At 39.0% G+C, this 23,122-nt stretch overlaps 1 protein-coding gene and 1 long non-coding RNA gene across 3 annotated transcripts in view; one reads left to right on the top strand and one right to left on the bottom strand.

The window, feature by feature from the left end:
- The window catches only part of LOC106112663 (uncharacterized), an 87,760-nt gene that overhangs the window by 54,648 nt on the left and 9,990 nt on the right, over nt 1-23,122 (top strand). Inside the window, exons 3-5 of the long non-coding RNA XR_008748847.1 lie at nt 11,405-11,721; nt 11,808-11,930; nt 12,320-12,448. This is a non-coding gene — a long non-coding RNA (uncharacterized LOC106112663). The remainder of the gene's footprint in view (nt 1-11,404; nt 11,722-11,807; nt 11,931-12,319; nt 12,449-23,122) is intronic.
- On the bottom strand, nt 383-19,127 carry LOC101913445 (protein-glutamine gamma-glutamyltransferase E). Of its 2 annotated transcripts, none has more exons than XM_027790133.2 (13): nt 19,034-19,127; nt 11,669-11,836; nt 11,123-11,365; nt 10,483-10,601; nt 9,891-10,019; nt 8,274-8,451; nt 7,971-8,106; nt 7,025-7,128; nt 6,304-6,549; nt 4,583-4,888; nt 2,981-3,138; nt 2,637-2,770; nt 383-777 (listed from the first exon to the last, which is right to left on the bottom strand). In XM_027790133.2, the coding sequence occupies exons 1-13, from the start codon at nt 19,038-19,040 to the stop codon at nt 630-632; spliced, it is 2,076 nt and encodes a 691-aa protein (XP_027645934.2). In that variant the 5' UTR covers nt 19,041-19,127; the 3' UTR covers nt 383-629. The 2 variants fall into 2 exon arrangements, with proteins under 2 accessions (XP_027645934.2, XP_005239977.2); XM_005239920.4 differs by lacking the exon at nt 19,034-19,127 and adding an exon at nt 13,662-13,786.

Here is a 23,122-nt window from a genome sequence, read left to right as displayed (position 1 = left end):
CAAACTATCAGCATGCAAAAATACCATGCATGTTGAGCTGGGCAATTATCTCAATGTGTTCATCAGATGGCTCTCAAACTGGACACCACCCAAATTCCTTTGGAACATTTACTGTAACTCATGTGGTCACTGTGATTTACAAAATAATGGAGAAAGTCAGGATCGACTTTGCAGCAAAAAAGACAGAGCTAAATGACATTAATTGTGCAACTTATCCTGGCTACTTTCTAGTATCATGGTTGCAGTAAGGAGAAACACCACTTATGAAAGTCCACTATATAAGGCTTTGAAGTGTAGAAATGAGTTTATGAATGCTTGTGCAGAGGCATCTGGAGCCAGAAAGAATGATTTCCAAAGAAAACTAGACAAATGCCGAACAGTCTCTGAATAGAAGGCAAGACGCTCTTTTTATTAATGTGGATACTCACAACAGTGAATTAAGAATCAACTATTCCTCAGTTTACTTAAAATTGCAATGTAAAATTTTAATGATATAATGTTGGTAACCCCTTATCACAGGAATTGAGGATTTTGTTTTGCTAATTTTCACATTGTTCACATAAGACATAATGTCTTATGACATTTTTTCAATTCATACACACACAGACAATTTATTGTATATCTTCATCTTAGTCAACCACATTTACCATCTTAAAGGTCTTGATATCTGCAAATTTATCACAGGAGAAATTAACAAGTAGATGTTTGGGACCTGTCTCAAAAGGGATGAGTTTAAACTTTGTACTGGATTTCTCACCGGCTTTCAATGATGGTACCCTAAAAATAGGGGAAAAAAAAAAAAGGGAAAAATATAAGCTGAAGACAGGCAGATGCATCATGCTTTACTTTTGTCACTATCTCTCATCTTAAGTAAGAATTCCTATCAGTTCAGTGTAGTGTGGCCATGAAAAGACCATACAGGACTTGGCTATCTGATAATGTATTTAAATACTCAAACCCATGCATTGAGCGCTCTCACAAATACAGTAGGCAGCGACCCAGATAAGCACACAAAGGACATACTAGTAAGGTAAAGCTTCAAGCGGAACAGGAGGTGTAAAACACATCACTGCATTATTAAAAAAGGGATAATCTGAGACTGTGAAGAATGTGAATACAAACTCCTGAATTAAAATGGATTATAGCACCAAGAAAACCTCAGTGTTTACACAGCAGGAAATTCTGAATGAAAGTTAAAATGTTTTAAAATGGTATATTCTGTAATTCTTGGAAACTCATGTTTACCTTTTTCCGTAACAGCCTTACCCTGTCATGTTGTCTTGTCCTTGCCTGAGGATAAAGTTGTATGTGATAGATAACATGAGATTGCTAAATTCCCTCAGGAGCACTCATAAATTATGGGATAGACCATTCCTAGTTGCTCAAGGACAAATAGCAGTGTTAAGTTGCTGTGTATGTTTGTTTGTGTTTGTATGTGCGTATTCAGTTAAAGAACACACACCCATATCCCAGGTATTTTTTAGAAATAACTACATTTGCTAGCATATGTCGAAATTTATGTGCAGTTTTGGATATGTACAAAGTGATGGACAGTCTGAAAATTTAACATTTCTGTTTCAGTTGTGGAATAGTGAAGGAAAAAGAGCAAGACAAGATACAAAATCACTGAAGCATAAAAACAGGAACCTGGGATCTATAGTAAAAGGAACATATTTTATCCATTTGTCATCTCAACACCACCTAATAGTTTCTTGCCTCTGTTTATTAATCTCCTAACATAATTCTTTTGTAGAGTTATGAAAGCAGAGCTTGAAAATCAGTGTCCCTGTAGTTCTTGTTTTGGAAAAACTTTTTAAAATTAAAACCTCAATTTTTGAGTTATTAATTGTATATTCACCATTTTCCCTATTCTCCTGTTGCCTGCCTCATGGATTTCTTCTGTGTTCAAGTTCTAAGCCTTAGTAAGGTAAATCAGTCACCTGTGGCGTAGCAGCTGGTCATGGTTTAGTGTGTTCTTTAAAAGCTATCCTCCTTAGTTGTGCTTTATTGCATCTGGAATAGCCTTGCATGGAGCATACTTGGGGTTGTACTTTTCAGAGGTACCATCCTTTGAGATCACAACCTGTCTCTAAACAATCTGTGTTCATTTTTTGTCCCAAAGCTGGGACACTGGTGCATCTGCTTTTTTACATTCATGTCTGTTCAATGTAAATACAAGTAGTTTAAAAGGCTGAACAAATTGGCCCATGCAGTCCATTTAATAAGATGATGAAAAAAATCCTGGTTAATATATGCTATAATTTGGGTATAGTATGGACAGAAACAGTCATGTATCCTATTGTTGGCCCTATGATCAGAACAAGAAAGTTGAATCTGGGCCTATAGCAGCATAGACAGCTTCAGCAAAATTTACTGCATGGGTAAGCGTGTATTTTTGGCTGGAACTGTGTGGTCCCACTAGATAGGCAGGAAAACAAGTTCTGTCCAATTATTTGACCTCCTAAATGACGGAGCCAAAGCCTAGCTTAGATGAAGAGCTGGTTCAAAGCTGTGTGCTTCGCCTCCCAAATTACAGCAAGAAGAAAATGCCGTCTCATCCCGCTGTTTGGTTCCACATCATCCATGCCTACGTAATTGCTCATGTATCTTTAATAGGAGAAATTTCTCATACTTACTCTATCTCAAGGATTCCTCTGAGGAGGTCATTGCCTTCTGCCTGCAGCACACAGTCTGTCACTTCCACATCAATAGGATTGGTAAATGTCACTTCCACATCCACTTCTTTATTCACTTTTGCTTCACCAAGTACCTGTGCAAAGGAAGTGCTTGAAAGGCCAGGTTCTCCGTATTCTTTTCTATCCAAGCCTTCTCAGTCATCAGAAGAGGAGGTATTAAGAGTTGCATGATGGACCATGGCAGAATGTGAGAAGAACATATCTTTTGGGGAAGAAAGTGCTTATAAGAGCTTACTTTCCCCTTTTTCTGCCACTGCAGTTAGAGCAAAGGGACAGCAATTTACCTGTATGTCAATGTTAGGATTGTCCAGGGTGATGTCTCTTTGCACCAGCACTTGAATCCCACCTTCTACATGACATAAAGCTGTTACCTGGATCGTGTTGTCTGTAGTTAACTGCTGTTGATATTCAGTATATGGTATCTTAATGGGAAATTGTTTCTCTAGAAGAAAAAGAAAAAAAAAGAGGAATTGATACACATAAGCCCACAGAGTTTCATACCCAATATTATTATTTTCCTTTTATGCTGTGTCTGGGACTAGGAAGGCCTTCAGCCATCACTGCCAAACTCAATTCATGCAAATCTGTCAGTCTGCTATAGAGCGATTTCTTCAGTGCTATCCCTCCTCCATTCCCTACCGCTATATTGCCTGTCTTGTCTTTCTTCCAATTGCTCTGAAAGATAACACAGCTGGAGTTTAAGGAGTTTAGTGCCAGTGCCACTACATTTGTTATGGGACATGCTCTGATAGGCCTCATCAGTCCTGATTGCTGATACAGAGACATGCTAAATGATGTCTTTATGTTTCTTTTATCTTTCCTAGCCGTATCTGCTTTTTATTATCACGTGTTTTTACAGTAGTTTTTATGCTGTGATTCAAATCAAGGAATACCAGATGGGAAGACATCTCCTCTGTCTCTGAAGCCAGGCAATTTCAGATTTTTGGCCATTCATACAGAAGAACTGTAGAGTAGCTATGGTGCATGCAAATGCTGTGAGCCACAAAGTACTTTACAGCAGTACACAGCAGATGCAAAACACAAGAAAAGATGACAAGTCACCAATGCAAAGTCCCACAAAAGTAAGCAAGCGAATGGGGGAAATGTGAATTTCCTAGATTCCTCCAGTAGCAACAGATGTAACTACAAATCCTAGCAAACAGAGCAATCCTCCAGAAGAAGGCAAAAATCTCTTTAAATGGTCCCTGCCATCAGATCCCTGTCGTCAACCTCCCTCCTGACTGTAAATGCAGGCACTGGTGACTGTAATGCCATTAGGCATATAAACTTGGTCTTCACCAAAAGTCTCAATTCCTAATACTTTAGAGGAAAAAATTCTGAAATCCATCTGAAAAAAAAAAAATTAAGGAAATCTGAGGACCTTTACTCCTCAACAGTTCTTTGACACAAACTTTCTTTTCTGTGGAGCTTATTTCAGCTATTTCTATTCCTCACACTTTAATTGCATTCTAATGTGCTAATGAATCAGGTTTCTTGTTTCTGCTGTTAGCCATGTCCTGTTCCCTTTCAGTAAAGGCCCTCATAATTGACCGGAACTTATTTAGTTGGAGTTGATGTCTACGGTTTTATGTTGTCCTTGTATTTTTCTATGCAAATTTTGATAAATGAAACTTCCTGTTTCCTCACCAGCTTTTCACTCCTGAGAATCATTTTCCAAAATGTGAATAGTACTTAAGGAAATGATAGTGTGAAACAGGCCTTTTAGATATGTTTATAAGTGCAATGTAGGGGTTTTTTCAGCCTTTTCTGCACAGAAATTTAAGATTGCAGTTTGTTGGAGTTTTTTCCCCCCAAGCTGACATCACAGCTTCTAATGCCCATTTACTGATAACACAATTATGTTTAAAAGTTATTTGAAAAATTACCTTCCTTAGGAGACAGAGTGACAGATATGGAGTCCTTCCAGATCTCATGAACTGGTCTTCTAGTGTACACAGTGCTCCAAGCAGTCATATTGACATGAACAGTCTTAGCATCAGACTGTAAGTTTGCAAGAACCAGAATTAGATTGAGATTTTTGCCAACCTCTAAAGGGCCATCCACCTTGAACTTCCCTGAGATGTCAGGCTTTTGATCAATTTCCTGTGTTGTCGGTGCTGTAGGATCAAATTTATCCTCAAGTCCCAGCTTCTTACGGGCTTTTTTAAAAATCTCTCTTTCTTTTGTAGAGCCTGTCCAGAAAGAACCATGAAAATTATCCTTGACAGTTAACATGCGTATCTTATTTTATGTGACTGCTGCAGAACATAGTGTCTGTGCTTACAGATGAACAGAGCCTGTTTTTCACAGCTACACCTAATTTTCTGTATCTGCAGTCAGTATTGTCACAGCCCCTCCAACAGCCTTTTTCTGTGCACATATCTTAAGTTCAAAGTTTCTCACTCTTCCTGTTTCTATCCTTTTTTATGGTTGTAATATTTAGAAATGTAAATTTTTATTTGCTAATACAAAAAAAGGCCCATAATACAAGGGGAGGCTGATGGCACTGTGTGGTGGGCTGACTCTGGCTAGCAGCCCAGCATCTGCCTAGCCTCTCACTTGCTCCCTGTTCCTGCAGGATGGGAAGAAGGAAGGTGAAAAGACTTGTGCATTGAGATAATGACAGTTTAACAGGGAAAGCAAAAACTGTGCATGAGCAAAGCAAAAAGAGGAATGTGTTCGCTATGCCACACTGGCAGGCAGATGTCCAGCTGCTTCCTGGAAAGCCTCAACACACGTAATGGTCACTTGGGAATGCAAAATGCCATAACCATGAATGCCCCCACCACCCCGTTTTCTCTGTCTTTCCCTTTTCTATTATCGCTGAGCGCTAAGTCATATAGTGTGGAATATAGCTTTGGTCAGTTGGGGTCAGCTGTCCTGGCTGGTCCCCTCCCAGCCACTTGCCCACCCACAGCTACCTGCTGTGCCAGGGAGGGAGGGAGAGAGCGAGCCTTGGTGCTCTGCAAGTACTGTTCAGCAATAACCAAAGCACTAGGGTGTTACCAACGCTTTTAGTGAGGCAGCTATGGAGAAAGTTAACTCCATCCCAGCCAGAGCCAGTACACAATGGAAGCTAGTTATTTGGGCTCTCCTTTATCATGCTTTTCACTTTTCTGATAGGTATTTCCGATAGCAGTGTTCGTTCTTTACACTTGGAAATTCAGTTAATGATTCAGATTTCTTTTCTGCACTATCAAACCCAAAGGTCTGACAAATTTACACGCTGTTTGACATTTGAAAGAGTGGCTCTTCCTGGGCCTAACTGCTGCTTTAGCTTAGTTTTCTGTAACAGGCCTTTCACCCTGCTGTCAAAAAACTGGGCCATAGACTAACTCTCACAAAGCAGAGGCAGTCAGTGTACATTACCAATAGCAGGCAGAACAGTGAACGTTTTACTCGGAGATATTTGGACTTGACTTACTGAGGTCCCACAAAGCAGCTCCATATCAGAAGGGGCAAGGCAGTATTTTTTACTCTTTACATTTCTCTTCCCTTTTCTGTTAGAACTGAATAGAATGCCCACTAAGAGACTCCTGGCCTAAAGTTTATATGTGTTTGGGAATGAAGCAGCTATGTAACTGGAACCACCAGTGTGTTTATTTACCTTCTTCATATTTGTAGTCATTGGTGACATCTACACGAACATCTCTACCAACTGCCTTTGTGCTGATGGATTGACCAATTATGGTAGACTTAGAGAATATTAATGTTTTCTTTCCAGTCGTGGAGTCATAATTCCAGTACATGCAGTCTGCATTCACTTCTGCAAATACGAATGGACAGTCGTAGTCCAGATCTACATCTCCTTCTTTGATGGCATTCCGTGAGGCAGGACCACACTGATAAATTCCTATGGTATCAAGAAAAAATTAGTTAGACCTAATCAACTCTTTAATGGTAAGCAATTACTAGACAGATATTTATCGATGATTCCTGAACTGCCCAGTGCTGTTGTCCTGTTCAAGTGCTTTCATCTGCATAGACCCTCACATCACGCCAATCTTCAATGTATCTTGTGTTTATTCTGAAGGTACGATTGATTCATTTTATATTACCTCTTGATTTTCAATAGCTCTGGATACCTGCATTGGAAATCACAGGAATTGCTGTGAAAGACTGCTCCTAGAAGTCTAGTTTGTTTCTTGGCATCCACAGACGATCTGAGGCTTTTCTATTGCTATGAAGTATTCTCTTCTACCACTCTATTTCTGAGCAGGATGAGAAATTACTTTTACAATGGTGCGCTTTTTTTTTTTCTTTCTTCTCTCTAAAAGTGACTGACTTTATAATTTTTCAATGTTTTTCCTGAAATAAAATCTGCATACCTCCACTTTCTTCTTGAGGAGTTGCATCCAGAACTTGCCATCCACTGTATGAGGGGCCCAAGTCACTGCGGGAAAACCAGCTTTCATTCCAGACATGGAAATTCCTATATGCAAGAGCGAACAAAGCAAGCTACTAGTATGTGTTTCTAAATTCCTGTTCGCATCTGTTAATCAGCCATCTTAGTTAAATGTATTTAATGTCTCCATTTATATAGAATCTTACCTGAGTCTGAGCACTTCCACTCTGATCCTGAATATATATTAACTAGATGGGAGCTGAAAATTGCATTGTGCAACAGATGTAAATGTTCAAGGGCAGAAAGCAAATTTGAAAAATTATACAAAATGTCTTGACCCTGTTTTTCTCCAAAAGTTCTGAGCACGTGTACTTCCTTAGTTTTTGCTGTTTTCTTTAAAGCACAATGCTAGTTAGATTTAGAATGGGTCCAGAACAATCAGAGGAGTAAACAAGGCACAAAGTGAGGGACTGCACCTGTTCTTTGCTGGATGCAAGCTTGTTTGAATTGCATTTGATGCTTAATAGTGGCAATAATTAAATTATTTTCACTGCAAATGATTACTGCAAAAAACAAAAGGCAGGGAAGCTGGTTCTGTTGAGCTTTTTTTGAGGGATGGTTCCAAACTAAGTCCCACTGTTTGATATTTCCAGTGTAATGTCATGATTTTCAGTAATCTGTGGCATCATAACTGTAATTTTGCCCGCCCTAGCTTCGATTATCTGTTGTAACTCATGGCACAATTCTCTGGTTAACTGAGAAAGAATGAAAACACCAAGTCTGTAGTACTTTTTTATTGATCCTCTGTGTGTATAGTTGTTTTAAAGGCAATTTTTAAGAAGGTAACAAAACATTTGTCATCTATTCTCTGCACCTGAAGACTCCATAGGCATTGATAGGTTCTACTGTTAAAGATCATAGAGCCTTACCATATGCTGTCAGCTGCCCTGTCCAAATGATTTCCAGATGCATCGTAAAACTCATCCACACGCAGATTTCCATCTGCATCGTGGGCAGAGCTGAAGTTTGTAATTGTACGAGTGGGAATCCCCAGACATCTAAGCACTAAAAAGCAAATAGAAAACCATAGTCAGAAAGCAGTATTTCTGGAATATGAAGTTTCATACAACACACTAATGCCCCGAAAGACTTTCATGGAGGAAGTGTTATTATTAGTGCTTCTTTTAACAGAATCTGTGCAGTGTCAGTTATGTGCATGACATAAAACATACCTGTAGTCAATACTGCTGCAAAAACCCAACATTGTCCATATCTAACAGGTTTGAATCCTGATTTCTTCCAGTTGTGCAGGATTTCACCACTTCCAGTCCAGCTGCTTGGACTTTTCCCACCCTCATAATTTCCACTCCAGTTTCCTAGCAGCACCCCTTGGTCATCATTGGCATTGACCTGTAAAAATATTCACTAAATTCATGATGAGAAAAATTAAGAGTTTATAACAGATATAGTAGTGGTAGGGGAGCGGGCAGAAGAGCAGCCCTGAGTGACATTTTAGTGGACAAAATTCATGGCTTCATGCAGCTGGCCTTCAGGAAGAAGCCTCATCTTTTCAGGGAAATGAAATATGAGTCCTCTTAGGAAATGGAGAGCATTTAATCACTGTTTCTCCCACCCAAGTACAGCAGCACCAGGCAAGAAGGCAAACACCAGTTTTCAATGAAACTTCCTGACACGAGGTGGCAACTTTACCACTGTGTGACTGAATGGCATCATCAAAACATATCATGCAGCTAAGTTTTCAGAATGTGCCTGGATCATGATATAGTGAGCCCTCAGCATATTTACAATAATTTAGAGGAAGTGGTTGACACAACAAATGGGGCACAGCATCACCTTGAAAATCTTGGTGCTGTGTCAATAGAGACCTCATGAAATTCAGGAAGAAGAGGTGCAGATCTCAGAACTTGGGATAGAATAGCTCCATGCATTGGTACAGGCTGGGAAGCAGCTGTCTGAAAGGGGCCTGGGAGTTACCGCAAATGCCAGATTGAATCTGAGCCAACAGTGCTCTTTCATCATAAAGAGAAACCCCACACTGGGCTACACTGGGAAAAGTGACCAGGAGATTGAGGGAAGCTGTTAACCCCCTTTCATTATCCCTAGCGAGGCTGTGCCAGGAATCCAGTTTCCAGTTTCGGGTCCCTCAGTTCAAGGGGAAGTTGAGACACTGAAGACTGCCCAGGAGGGATGGCTACAAAGAGTCAGGGGCCCTGGAGCACACCGTCTACAAGGAGAAGCTGAGAGCACTGGGCTAGTTCAGTCCGGTTAAGAAGGGGATAAGAGGAATGTAATAGCAGCTTACAACTACTTGAATGGAACACACTAAGTTGTCAGAGTCCAACTTTTTTCTGTTCTGGCATGTTATGTAACAAGAGACAACAGCAGAAAGCTGTAGCTTGGGAAAATCTTATTTGACGTAGGAGAAAAATTCCTCGCTAAGAGGGTAGTGCAGCTCTGGACTGGTCACCCAGAGAAGCCATGAAAGCTCCATCCTTGGAGATTTTCAAGGCAGCCTGACAAATCCATGGCTGAGCTGATCTAGTACAACTGTAATTCCACTTCAAATGGGAGGTTGGACTAAAGACCTCCAAAGGACTTGTCCCTCAACATACCACCCCATGTCTTAAACATTCCATTTGGCTCTTATAAGTACCAGAAATACCACAGATGAGATAAATTTAGCAGGCTGAGATCAGATGGCCACCTAAGTGTTTCTTTGGCCCGCATTTCTGGTGCATAGAGTGGCCTAAAATTTTCTGGGAAGTGTCTTTCGCTATCTCCTTTAAAAGAACAATTAGTAGTTTGAACTTCTTGAGCATGTTACTTACCATTGCACTGAGAACACGGCCCAGATACTTGGGGTCATTTCTGTGCGATACATCTGTGACAGGATCCTGACGATAGTTTAAGCTTCGATCCATCATGGAAAGGCAAATATTGAGAATATCTCCTTGAAACTATGTTATAGAAGTAAGTTAGTGTTTTGTAAACACAGATTACTCTACTAAAAATCAGGATAAGTGGAGACATATAAGTGTTTAATGTTTTTTTTTTTAGTCACCTAATGAGGTGCTGCATCTCAGCCAGGAGTTATCATATAAAAATGCAGCCTCAACAAACTATGAAGATTAGAACTCAATGAGCTTTTCAAAAGCTACAGCATTGCTACAGTACTACCCAGCAGACTCTAAGGTTTCTGCTGTCTGCACCTCTGAGTCCTAGGTCATTATCACTGACTAGTCAATTACAAATCCTCTTATTAATAGGTATAGCAGGGCTTGGCATGAGTTCTAATTTCAATACCAGACTCCTGCTCTTCAGAGGCGTATGCAATGAACTGGAAAAAGCAAACAAGCCCTGGTCACCTGGTTTGTGTGAAAATCAGAGCACAAAACACTGGTGTTTCAGTGCTGCATTTACCTGCCCAAAGTTCCATCCAAAGCTGTTGATATGATTTTTATTGCCTGCAAAAATGATGCCAAACTCTTCTAGCACGTATTCCTCACACTCAGCCTTGTTAGGCATGAACACATCATCACCTGAGAAGCCAAAACACAGGTATGTACAACCACAGCAGGAAAAATAAAACCTCAGGAGTCTCTATCAATAAGGGTGCTTGCAGCTATTCACCCTTTGCTGTTCTTGGTGTTATAAACAGATCACAATAATTAGAGAAAGGGGGTGGGGTGTTTCCGAGTGAAGACAGAACTAATGGCATTGTCAAATCTGGGAGATGATGGCAGCTGGTAGATGTGATTCTTTTCTTGGTTCTGCAGGGACCAGACACGCTCTTCCAAACTCGTGCAGAAGTAGGGAAGCTCTGGCAAAAGCAGAACTTAATCTTTTAGGGCAAGGAGCTCTCCACTGTGTGCACAATACGGAGCTGATTTTATGTAACAGAAGGTCCTAAGAAACTGTTAAACCCTTTTCTCACTGATACATTATGTGATGAACATTCAGCCCCCATATTAAAGAAATATAGATCAAATGGAGGAGCTACAAATATTAATGAAGCTACAAGCAACTTAGTTCTTTCAGGGTAAATTCAACATGTTCGTACCTGAAGACCAAGGGTTAAAGAGCAAAACAAAGGTGCCAAGGCTTGCAGGAGAGGAGCTGCCACTTGATGTACTCTGAACACTCAGCTTGTAACGTCCAATGACAGCATTAGGTGGGCTGGAAATGGAGATGGTCACAGAGCTGGAACTGGTAGACTGTACAACTGCACTCCAGCTCTCCTTGGTTACTGTGCTGGAGATACCAAATGTGGCCTGGGTCTTAGCCAGCTTTGAGGGTTTGGGACCTTTTAAGGAAAATAAACAACATTTTTTTTTTTCCCTAGCCTGTTGAAATACACGTTTAGTCATCCACAAACAGCATGGATATAACCCTCCCCTCAGATGAATGTGTGCTATATGCTGGAAACTGAAGGAAGCTATCACTGCCAGCTGAGACAGGAGTAGTACAACAAACACCTCAGACAGTTCCATGGCTATGTGAACCAGCATGCTGGCTCCAAGATATTATCTTGTTAGAGTGCATATCAGGCCAAAAGAACATCACGAGGCAGCATTACTCTTTCTGTGAAAGAAGCTGGGAGCCATACCTGTTTCTACGATAAATGTTAAGTTTTGCTCAGGGTGTTCTGTTCCATTGAAGGTGAGAATGAAGGCCTGCCCTCTCCTCACAATCAACTCTTTGCTAGAGAATTTACTTGTGTGGTGATCTCTTGCATTTTCTTTCAGGTGCCAGTTGGTACTTGGCTGCGTTACAGCTATGAAAAAGCGAGAAGAGCAAGAAAATTTGAGGATACATCCAAGGAGGAAGGAGCACAGACACACTCAAGAATTACATGTTACTTTCTACAGGTAACTAGTACCCCTGTGAGGTTTGCATCAAAAATAGAAATTATTTATGTGAGCATTTTTGGGGGGAGTCCATCTTGCATAGACTGCTAGCGATTATCTGCATAATGACATATAGGAGTAGTGTAGCAGTCACTAAAGAATGATCAGAAAGACATCTTAACAGGAGAGAACCCTGAGAGAATTGAATACTTGTGTGTTACTTGGATAAAGAATCTGGCTGAACTCAGCTAAGTCTTTCAAGGTGTTATCCATTCCAAGACATGGTGTTATACTAACAGAGGCACAGCCTTGCAGCCTCTGAATAAGAAATAAAGAAACTTGACTGAGCTGAGAAACACTTCTGCATTTTAAACAATGACATGTGATCTCTGGCCCCATTTATGTGTCAGGTACCTCTGATATGAGTGACAGCTGCTATCTGTTGGGACAACATAACAAGAATATGTTGATGGACACTGGGCTTTCATTTGGTAGTGGGAGAATTGGGAGAATTGGAGAGAGAGCACTACTAAAATAAGGTACGGGAAATAGTATGTTTCAGAGAGCTCTTGCACGTGAACTATGGCTTCAGTCAGAGGCCAAAGAACAAGCATCTGAGATTGGTTTGGCTCTGACATTATCATAGTCTATGGAGGGTTCTCTAGTAGAAGATAGATTGATGGTTTATATGAAGTGCAGAAGTAAATATATATTTTTTCCTAAGGGCACTGTGTGCTTTTTAAAACTATGTTTATTATTCCCCTTCCTCCCTCCCCCCAAAGAAGAAGAATAGGAAAGAGTAAGAGTATGGGCTGTAGTAGTGGAACACAGCTACCCTGTGCCATTACTGAGTAAAAAATCATTATCCCATTTTCAAACAGATTTATTAGTGTAAAGATTTTTTAAAGCATGATCTTAATTTAATCAAGTTTAGGCAAGCCTTGAAATAACTACATTAGTAGCCTTAGCAGCATAGTCACAATTCAAATGGGGGGAACACATTTTTTTACGGTATTGAGGCAAGCAGCACGTATTTTGATTTTTCAGAAACATACCTACTTTAAAAAAAAATCTTCAGAAACTTAACAATGAAGCACACTTATTTCAGAACAAGCTGAGGGGTCAGGGAGAGTTGTCTTTAGAAAGGCAGGAGTTATCTGACATAGTTGGTAAAGCAACATGGGACCATTTATAATAATTATTAAACTGGTCAGTTTGCATATGTATAAATATTGGCATGTAAGCAAAAAAAACCCCCACTGCACAAACAAACCACACAAAAAAAAAATCTCCTTAATCATTTTATCCTCTCTTCTTTAACTTCAGGTTTCTATCTTCTCTGCTTATTGTAGCCTCCCTCAGCCTTTACCTCCTTCAAGTTTTTTCTTTGCTCTCTCTATGTCAGATTTGTCAGTTTCTCATTTGCACTTGTCTGACAACTTCAGTTAGCTGCAGACTTTTCTCTCCTTCCTATTTGCAAAATACAATATTTTTACATCAGATAATACACCTGTTCTCCCAAATCTCATTCTGATAAGCTTGCTTTCCCCATGTGCACAAGTGGAAAAAAAGCGATCCCTGTGAAAATCCTTCTCCTAACTATTAATGGAAGAATTTTCTCTTCCTTTTTTTTCTTGGATCAAAACTCCTTAGAGAAGGAGTGATCTTTAAGTGTCCATCAAAAAACTGAATATGAGGTATGGATGTAAGAAAATAACAGAGCACCACAGAAGGAGCTTCCTCCTTGCTCACCTTGGCCCATATCTGATCAATACGTCCTGTATAAGCAGCTTCTGGAGCTTTCCTCTGAATGGCCTCCTCTACTTCTGTTCACTCAAGGAGTGGGTGGTGCCTTTCACTTCTTTAAAAGTCTAGGTGTAAATTTGCTTATTTGCAATATTTCCTGTGAGGGTGGAGCTTGCATAGCCACCTTTGCTTCCCAGCCTTTATCTGACCAACAAGGCTCGAGGATTAATTTTTCATTCATTTTTTGCACTCTTGGTCCCCATATTCTGATCTGGTTTCCTTGCAACTTAATATCTGAAGCTTGACGATATTTATCCCTAACAGTCTAGCTTCTTGTTAAGAGTTTCTTAATGTATTTAAATGTATAAGAATGTCATCATTTAGTTGCTTTTCTTTCTGTTATAAAGTTATAGGAATAGCATAACTCCTTGTATCACATCGTTTTTAATTTGGCCTACTTCACAAGCAATATTTACAGTCACTTTTTCTTTAAATTAATTCACTGAATCCTTTGTTTTCCTGGAGCTGCTCCCCCCTTCCCCAGCATTGTAGTAGTTTGCAAAACAACAAGCAAGCTATTGCCTCTGCCCCAGATTTAATCAGGCCAAATTTAAAGGACCAAATTTTCATTTATCACATAATTATTGTTTAACAACATTAAACATCTAAGCCCTCCATGTCATATTTGCATGACACGCTACAGAGATGATAGATAAGTACATTTGTGGCTTGTGATAAAATAGTTATCATTGTTTTCAGCTGGTACACTACTATTTTTTTTATAGGATATCTCTGAACATATAACTGGCAATGCCGATTTGTGGACAAAAATCTTCCACTTAATTGCAATTTTGTTTATGCTTTGCAGGTGGCTCCACTTTCTGTTAAGAAAGAGAGAGACTAATTCTGATACTTCTGTGAAACAACCTGTAAAATTTGATGTACTCAATGCACAGTCTTAAGAACACCTTTGAGTGAGACCCATTATACGGGACTGACTGCAGCTATACACCTCCCCACATGCACAGTTTTAATTGGTTGGGCTTATTATTCAGCAGCCCAAATTATTCTGTTTTCAGGTTTGGATCATGTTTGGAAATTCTAGAATTTAAACTTGTTCAGCCCATTTCATATACAGAAGTATTTTATTAATTTTTACTATAAAATGGTGTTACTAGAAGAAACATTTTTTAACTGGGTGTAATTCAGACTGCTTTAAATGTCTGTTCATTAATAATATTTAATCTTATGAGAGACCATAGTTTTATCACATGCAAAGCCCAATTTTGATTTAAAAATGATAGGAATTAAATTCTTAAATATAAAATTTCTTAGAATTTGATTTTACAATGTTAAGTCCGAACTTTGATGTTTCAGATGTTAAGCTACGCTTTTATTTTTTATTTTTATTTTTTTTTTAAATTTTTATTTTCTCTTTTAATTTTCTTTTAAATTCTCTTAAGTGACACACTAACAATTTTCAGAATAAATTTGCTTTAAGATTTCAGCCTATCCATGGGTACATAGCAAAACAATTCTCTTTGATGGAAAGAGTAGTTACTGGTGAAAGAAAAAAAAAGTCAGTGATTATTCACCAAATAGTTCCCGATGCTTATTTTGTCATGCATTTCACCTTTTTTTGTGTAATGGTAACAGTGTGCTGGATATTGTCCTATAGGTTAATGGCATAATTGGTTTTGGTATTTGCTGTTATGATTGCATAGTTATAAACAGCGCATTCAAAAAAATAGCTACAGTGCGTTTATTCAGGAAGATATTATGACAAGGAGAACAAGTTGCATCTGTTGCATTGGCTTCTGGTGTTTATTCCCAGCTCTGGCTAAATTGCCTTGCAGGCCTTTTGTGTGCTTTGCTTGTAAAACAGATGAATGATATGTAGTGGACCTTTGGATTAAAGATTATGGGTGAACGTTGAGAATGAGGGTTGAATTCATGAGAAATAGTAACACTAGTCAAAGAAAATGTGGGTGACCCAGACGCCTTCCTGTAAGCCAAGTGCAGAGCTTGTGTGGTGGCTGTAAATGTGAGGATTGCACAGGCAGGTGCTTGAAACTCTGGTAAATAGCAAGAGAAAATTCTTTTGGACCTCAGAAAATTAAAGCACTAAGCCATCTTAGTATTTTGTTTTATTTACCCAGAATAAACTATATCAGAATCATCTTTTGCAAACTGGTTTAGTTGTATAACTCATGACATCCTTTTCCAGTGATACCCAGGTTTCTTTCCTCACTCCAGTAAATGTGTTAAAGAAATTAATATATAGGAGGAAGCGTTTGGCACGGAACAGTGAAGGACATCTTTTGTAATAGACTAATACCCCTCAGTATTACTTTCTGTCCTTTGCATTGTCATTCTTTTCCCCACCAACTCTGTATGAATCCGCAGTGACACTTGAATTCTATTAAATGTCACCTATTATTATTTGTGCCTTTGTTTCAGAAGCCTATCTACTCCTTTATTTTTTCTGAGCACAGCTTTTCCTTACATACCCCTAAACCACTATGCTACAGCCATATAGCCATGACTCACTGGGGACCACCTCAGTACACTCAGAAGTCTGGGCTGTTCTGTCTCCCCTCACATTCCCTTGTTTGATAATTAAGCAAGGAATTCCATCAGCAAAACCCACTCCTGCTATAGGAAGTCAAGTGGGTTTTTTACAGGTATATGGTATTTATGAACCACACTAGGGAGAGACTTGAGCCTCTAGAACTGACTCACGGATGCACTAACTCACGTCACACTCTTCAGAACTAGAACCCCCTGAAGGAGATTGGTCAAGTCCATATGGAAAAGCATTTGACAGAGATCTCTTCTGGGCCCTATATGTTATCTGAGTCATACTTCTTATTTTCTGTCTTCCTCTTCCATTCACAATGTCCCAAATAGCAGGGCCATTTTGAATGGAAGCCAGCCTGAAGCCTTCCTGAAGTTTCTGATTGTTCCTGAAGTTCTCCAATAGCCAGACTTTGAAGGTAGCTGACCTCAGCATAGTCAGCTCCCCTATTGTCTGTGTAAAGTAGGCTACCCTGTTAGCTGTGCTCAGATCTTCTCTTGCCGTCTTGGCTCATTCCAGATAAGATGGCTTATTCCAGCAGGGAGACTGACAGTGACATAGAAGTGACATGTACTAATAAGTGAACTTCAAAAACTACCATGGGACCAGTACACAGAAATAAGCCACACTGACAGTGCACAGATTGGGATGAATCTATGCTAGGCTCCCCCAGCAGGCTCCCACATAGCTACACACAACCTGTTATTTTGTAACCTATTATATTTAAATGTATTTCCTTACGTCTCCCACTTATACACACATCTCTTCCATTGGAATGGAGTAAAGACATTATTTGGAAGTTTTAACTTCCAGCTGCTGCTGCAGACTCATCAGCAAAGAATGGCTCTTTGCAGGCTCCCATCACTACCTCGCTCTGCTTGTTTCTTCTAAGAATCCAACAGGATGTGCCATTCCGTGGGCAAGTGCTCTTAATTCTAATACACAAGATGCTTTCAAGTGTGACTCATGCCTTGGTTGTAATGACACTGAAGCTTAAAAGTGACAGATGAAAGCTGAGATAATTGAGGGTGAGACTGTGAAGCAAGTGGCTGAATCCTTAGTAGCAGTAGTGTGCTGCAGACTGTCAAAACCCTTGAAAAATCATGCTATCAAATTTATAGGACCTTTTTAGGTTCTTTTCCCTTTTCTTTATACACCACCTTCTGGATTCTGTTAAAGTAGATCCATTAGAGACTGGCCCATGGATGCGTAAAAATTTTCTGGGAAGTAAGTGTGTGTTTTTGCAGGATGTGTGTGTCAGGGGTCCAGGAGAGGGTGGGGAGGGAGAGATGGAGTGAAAACAGTTAGGTACGCACACACCTGCATGCAGACCCTGCAGTTTTTCATATTAAAATTGTGTGTGGCACCGTGAGGAGTGTCCCCAGGCACTTTTGACATCTCCAACTGAACATGGGCTTGGATGTTTCTTGGGCCCTAGGTATTTTGCAAGAAAGTCAGCAAGTACCAGTTTGTTCGTTAAACACTGCTATTGCTTCTTGAATTTCATGCAATAAGAAAATTGTGGTTAGGAAGGATAGACTTATGTTTATGTGTATGACAATTAAAGAGGAAGTTTTAGAGATCACCTTGCTAAAATGTTTTGCCTAAGTTATTGGCAAATTGTTACTTAAGAGGAAGTGTTACAATGCAGAAACAATTGGTTTGTGGGTTTTTTTCCCCATTGCTGTAGCTGAAGGTTTTTACTGTCCCCTTTATCTGATAGTTCTTTTGTGGAACACTATTTTTCTACTCAGTCCAATCTTTCAGTTTGACCTATCAAATTGTGTTTTGCCATTTATTTTAGTTCTGCTCAGTGGAGGAGATTTATGAGAGAATCAATAGCCTTATGCCCATCGTATGCACCTGATTCCCTCCCAGCCTATGTTCTGCTTTTAAACAGGTAAACATTTAGATGGTATTACATTTAGCAGATGCATTGAGACAGCCAATAACTAAGCACCATCAGGTCAGGCCAGGCCAGACAGCAGACACTGTTGAGGGATGCTAGCACAAGTAGGTCAGGTCAATAAACATGAATTATTTCAAATAATAGTATACGGACAAACACTTGTTCTAAGAGTTAATGCAATCAGTTCTCCTAAAACTGCGAGAAGGGGGTAACCATGCATCATTTTAACCTCTATGAGGGGAAAACAATGCCTGTCATCTCTGCACTCAAGCCTCTGCTCTGTGGACTGATGTAATTTCCTGAGCAGGCCTAAGCGAGAACATGGCCAAGCTCGCTGAAGTGTACTGATTTAACATCTTTCCTCCTAGACCTCACTGCTAGACATCTGCTTGTTTTGTCTGTATTTCAAAGTACCTTTGTCTTTCATGCTAATTTTAACAAATAGTTAAAATGTCATTGCAGTTTGCAGACTCTGAATCTACAGGAAGGAATCTGTCCCATAGTCTATTCTTGGCACAAATATTCCCATTAACACAAGATTCATTCATACCTGAACAACTCTCCGATTCATTAAGTTTCGTGCTAAAAGATAGTTTGCGGTTTGTCACAGTTTCTGCTCTGTTTGTGGTTTTATAATATGTAACTCCAGTATGGTAAGGATGATCATCTTTTCCTTCTTTGTGTCTTTTGGAAAATTCAGGAAAGAAAAATGCTGAAACAACCTATTCATAATCTCAAAATGTAGTGTACTCCAGCAGTTCAGAGCCTTTTACAAAACATAACCCCACAGAGAAAGCTAATATATGATACATCATTCAGTTTCCCGTTCCTTATACACAAAGAGACTTTTTTTTTTCTTTTCTTTTCTTTTTTTTTTTTTTTTCTACTTACCAGTCATGCTTCCTTGCTCCTCTGTGCCTTGGACTTAGTATTTCTGTGAGCAACTGTAGGCCTATATGATAAGACTTCAAGCTCTGGTTGTGTGGCAGCATTTATAGAGAAAACTTTAGGCCTCTCCTTATGTTCAAACCAATTATAATTCACATTAGGTGGGTGAGGCAGGTTAAGTCATACCAGTGGGCATGTAAACTTCCTAGTGACCATATATTAGCTCATGGGTTTTAACACATTGCACTTGTGCAATTCAGGCTATTTATCCAGAGGGTTGGCTGAGATGCTTAGAAAAGTAGAGCATTTAATTGCATACCTAGAATCTAGAATTTTACATAAAATGATGCATCACTCAGGAAGGGATATTTTTTGAGTCAGTATGAATTAATGTCTTTTCCCAGTGTGATCCACAGATGAGTATTCATACAATGAAGGTATCTACTCATAATAAAATTCATCGGGTTGCCTCCCTATGAATGTACTCATATGTCTGGAAAAAACTCCAAAACTTTTCATTTACTTCATCAATCCTTTATGGGGGATCACCACAGTAATGCCTTTGTGTCAGCCCCTCCTTAGAGTATCTGTGAATTATACTAATGGTATTAATGCTGTAAATGTAATGTAAGCTACTATTAACTTGACAAACTACTGAATGCTGAATAGCTCAGAGGAGTGGATCTCAAGTGGTAACTCTCCCTGCACAAAGAGAAACTTCATCCTCATAAAATAAAACACTCATTTTGTAACAGGTACAAATTATGACTGTAATTTGTGCTTCTATGATGGTTACTCATCTAGTTTCTAACTATAAAAACACAACAATAATTGTTAAAACACTTTATCTGCATATACAAGACATTTTATAGGTACAAAGAAAATTAATTTGTTAGCATAGCCTCAGAATATTTTTTTTTTTCAGGCTAATTCTTCATTTTTTGTATCAGCCCTCTAGCAATTTGATCATGGATCCTCACTCATGGATCCCCCCACCCCCTCAAGAACTTCCATTTCCTTACACTTCCACATCTTGAACAAGATATTTTGTCTCGTTTTATTATTACTTCACCTCACTTATCTACAATGAGAAGAAGAAACTGAAGCAATCTCAGGAATGTTAGTGCTTACCTTGAATAACTTGAAGGGCAGAAATTTCATAAGATCAGAAATAGGCAAGCACAATATCTATGTATTAAATGGGGCAAGAGGCATGAGAAGGAGCTCAGAAATTATAGTTGACATCAACTAGTATGATGCCAATTCCTGGAAAATACTGTAATAGATAAGCATGTTAGCATCTAGATGATGATTAACAGCTAGATGGAGTTGCCGAAAAGTCAGTCAAGACCATCTGGTTTTTTTTCCTTGACAGATCAATACACCAGGGGAGAAGTAAGAAGTGACAGCTATCATACATACTAACTGATTTGCAACAAGATCCCACACAGTATTTTCATCAGCATACTTTGGAAACACCGATTACACAACGTTTCTATTAATTAACTGCATAACTCGTAAAACTAGATGCTACATTGTTTCAATGTTCACTGTCAAACTGAAAGGGCATAGTGACTGAAGTGTCACTAAAGGCTGCTTTGAGTTTTGATGTTTGTTAAATATGCTCTTTCTGTTGTTAGCAAGACTTCAGCTGAAGTACTATGTTAGCCCTGGGCTAACATCAGTTAGATAATATCAAGAATATGGGGAGTTTAAAAAAATTAGAACGATCAAAGTAAACCAGAGGCAACTTGCAGAGATGTAATTTTTGAAAAAGGTGAAAAGTGGTTACAGAAAGAGGAGGCCAGTTGAGGAGTCATGGTCTTAAAAACTTTAGTCTTTAATGAAAGATACTGAAAGGAAGTATAAAATAAAAATGTTGGCAGTAAGGAAAAGTACTCAGCTAGACCCTCTAGGTAGCTTGTAAAGATGTAAATAGTATTTTCCATGGAGATTAAGAATGCACTGGATGCACATTTGTCAAGGATAATATATATGTGTATGTAGTTGAGCTGTCCTTGGAAAATTTATTTTGATGTCAAAGCTGTGACAGTGAAACTTTTTCCCCTTGTTGCGTACTCTTGGTACTTGAGCTGAACTGCATGATGTAGAGAAGGCCTTAGTAGGGAAGATAAGTATTTTATGCCCACTGTCAATTCAGTCTTATTTGCCTTGCTATTGTTTTATTGCTGTGACTGACTTAACCCACAGCAAATAAACTTTGCATTGTGTCCTGTGGAGAAGGGTTACCAAGTTCCTGACTACTAAGACACACAAGCCTGCAGACTTCCTGCATGTCATGTTCATCTTAAGAATTGGTCTTTTCCAAGAAGTAACCGAATGTTTCACATAGAAACAGAGAATGTTAGCACCATATCTGTCCAGTATTGCATCAGTTGAGATTCCTGTTTCTGCCAGTATAAGCCATTTCACAAGAATCAACAGGAAGTCCCACAGCAATCTTTCTTGATTATCCTGTGAAGGGAAAACTGTCTGACCTTCAGTCACTTGGACACTTGTTCCCTGAAAGAAGAAATTTACATAAGTGACCCAAAAATAACCACATCTTTTTATTGTGCAGAGACAAGCTGCCTCCTTTTTAGAATCCATTAAAATTTATTGGGTTTTTTGTACCTTAGAACAATGAGTTTCACACAGTAATTATGAGTTGTGTAAAGTTCTGAACATTTCCTTTCTTCATTTAAGATCCACTAGTTCTTACATTGTCAGGGTTAAAATGTACCTATGGCTTTGCTTCACTTTATTGTTCAGTGCTCTGTATTCCTATGTAATACCATGTTTTATGATATGATGTTATAGTCCTCCAAATTACATCATTTCAAACTTTTCAGTCTCTTTTCATGCTGTTTTCTTAGTTTGAATGTCATACATTTCTGAAAATAGTTTAATTTTTTCTGTATACTTCTTTGATATAAAGGAAAAAGAATTGAACATGATGCAGCAGGGAGAATACACTATCAATAAAATGATGACAATGATTTTTAGTATTTCCTGATCTATTTTTTATTAGAGCAAAGTTTGTTTGCTTGTTAGTTAAGTATTTGCTCATCTCAGCCCAAGAGTATTTGACTGTATTTGTTCATCCTATACAAAGGAATAGTGTCATAATAAGATAAAATAACAAGACCCCGGACAAGACGTTTAGCTGTGTAGATGGGTAAAATCAGGCATATTGGAAATCTTGTGAAGAGAGGCTGCACAAAAATCTGATGGGTAGAATTCATAATAAGAAAGGATAGGATTGGAGTGTATGAAGTGAACTTACAAGGGGCTTGTAAATAGCATGATCAGAGAAGTGATAACTGCAAGTAAAATGCTGCAATAGGTGGAAAGGCAAGCAGAATCAATTGTTTGAGATGGAAGAGAATATTGTTATTAGAGAGAAGCCAAACAAGTGTGAAAGACTAAGGAGCAAAATTAAGGAGATCAGGAATTGGGATTGAGCACAGCAGGAAGCGGAGAGGAAGATGAAAAAATCATACATTTGAGACAAAGAGAAACAGAAATAAAAGAGGGAAAGTTAGGCAGGAGTGCAGCTAAGGAGAAAAGGAAAACCACATATTCAGGTATTTTTTTCATGGAAGAAATATTCCCCAGAAGAGGCAAAAAGATCACAGAAATGAAGGAAACTAGGGGTGAGTCAAAGATGGAGAAAACTGAACCAGAAATTGCTTAATGAATACCAAACCAGGTTTGGTATTCATTAAAGTGCAAGAAGAGTAGAACTGAGGAAGAGCAAGGAAATATCATCAGGAGAAAGTATTGGAGGAATCCCTAGTCTGGGGATGGTTGGTAGGGATATGAGTATAAAGAGAGAGAAAGGATCTGGGACAAAGGAAATGGAAGCTTTAGGAGAATCAAAGACCAAATCAAACAAGAAAAATGAGGAGACGGTGAGTTAAAAAGTACAACATCAGCATATATATAAATACTGTATTTCCATTCCTGTATTAAAATCCAACATGCTCTCCAAAATAGAATTAGCAAGCAAGACCTAGTGTTGTGCCCATAGCTTTTCCAGTTGCATCTGCTGGCCTAATAAGCGACTGTTTTACCCTGCAAATCTTGTTT

Source organism: Falco peregrinus, chromosome 9, assembly GCF_023634155.1.
Source record: "Falco peregrinus isolate bFalPer1 chromosome 9, bFalPer1.pri, whole genome shotgun sequence".
NCBI lineage: Eukaryota > Metazoa > Chordata > Aves > Falconiformes > Falconidae > Falco > Falco peregrinus.
The sequence above is the reverse complement of the archived record's forward strand: the minus strand, read 5'-3'. Positions and strand labels throughout refer to the sequence as shown.

Coding starts and splice junctions, on each gene's coding strand:
- LOC101913445 (XM_005239920.4), bottom strand. Junction 7,129..7,970: donor AGGGCAGCTGACAGCATATG/GTAAGGCTCTAT, acceptor TCTTGCATATAG/GAATTTCCATGTCTGGAATG. Junction 6,550..7,024: donor TCCTCAAGAAGAAAGTGGAG/GTATGCAGATTT, acceptor TTGATACCATAG/GAATTTATCAGTGTGGTCCT.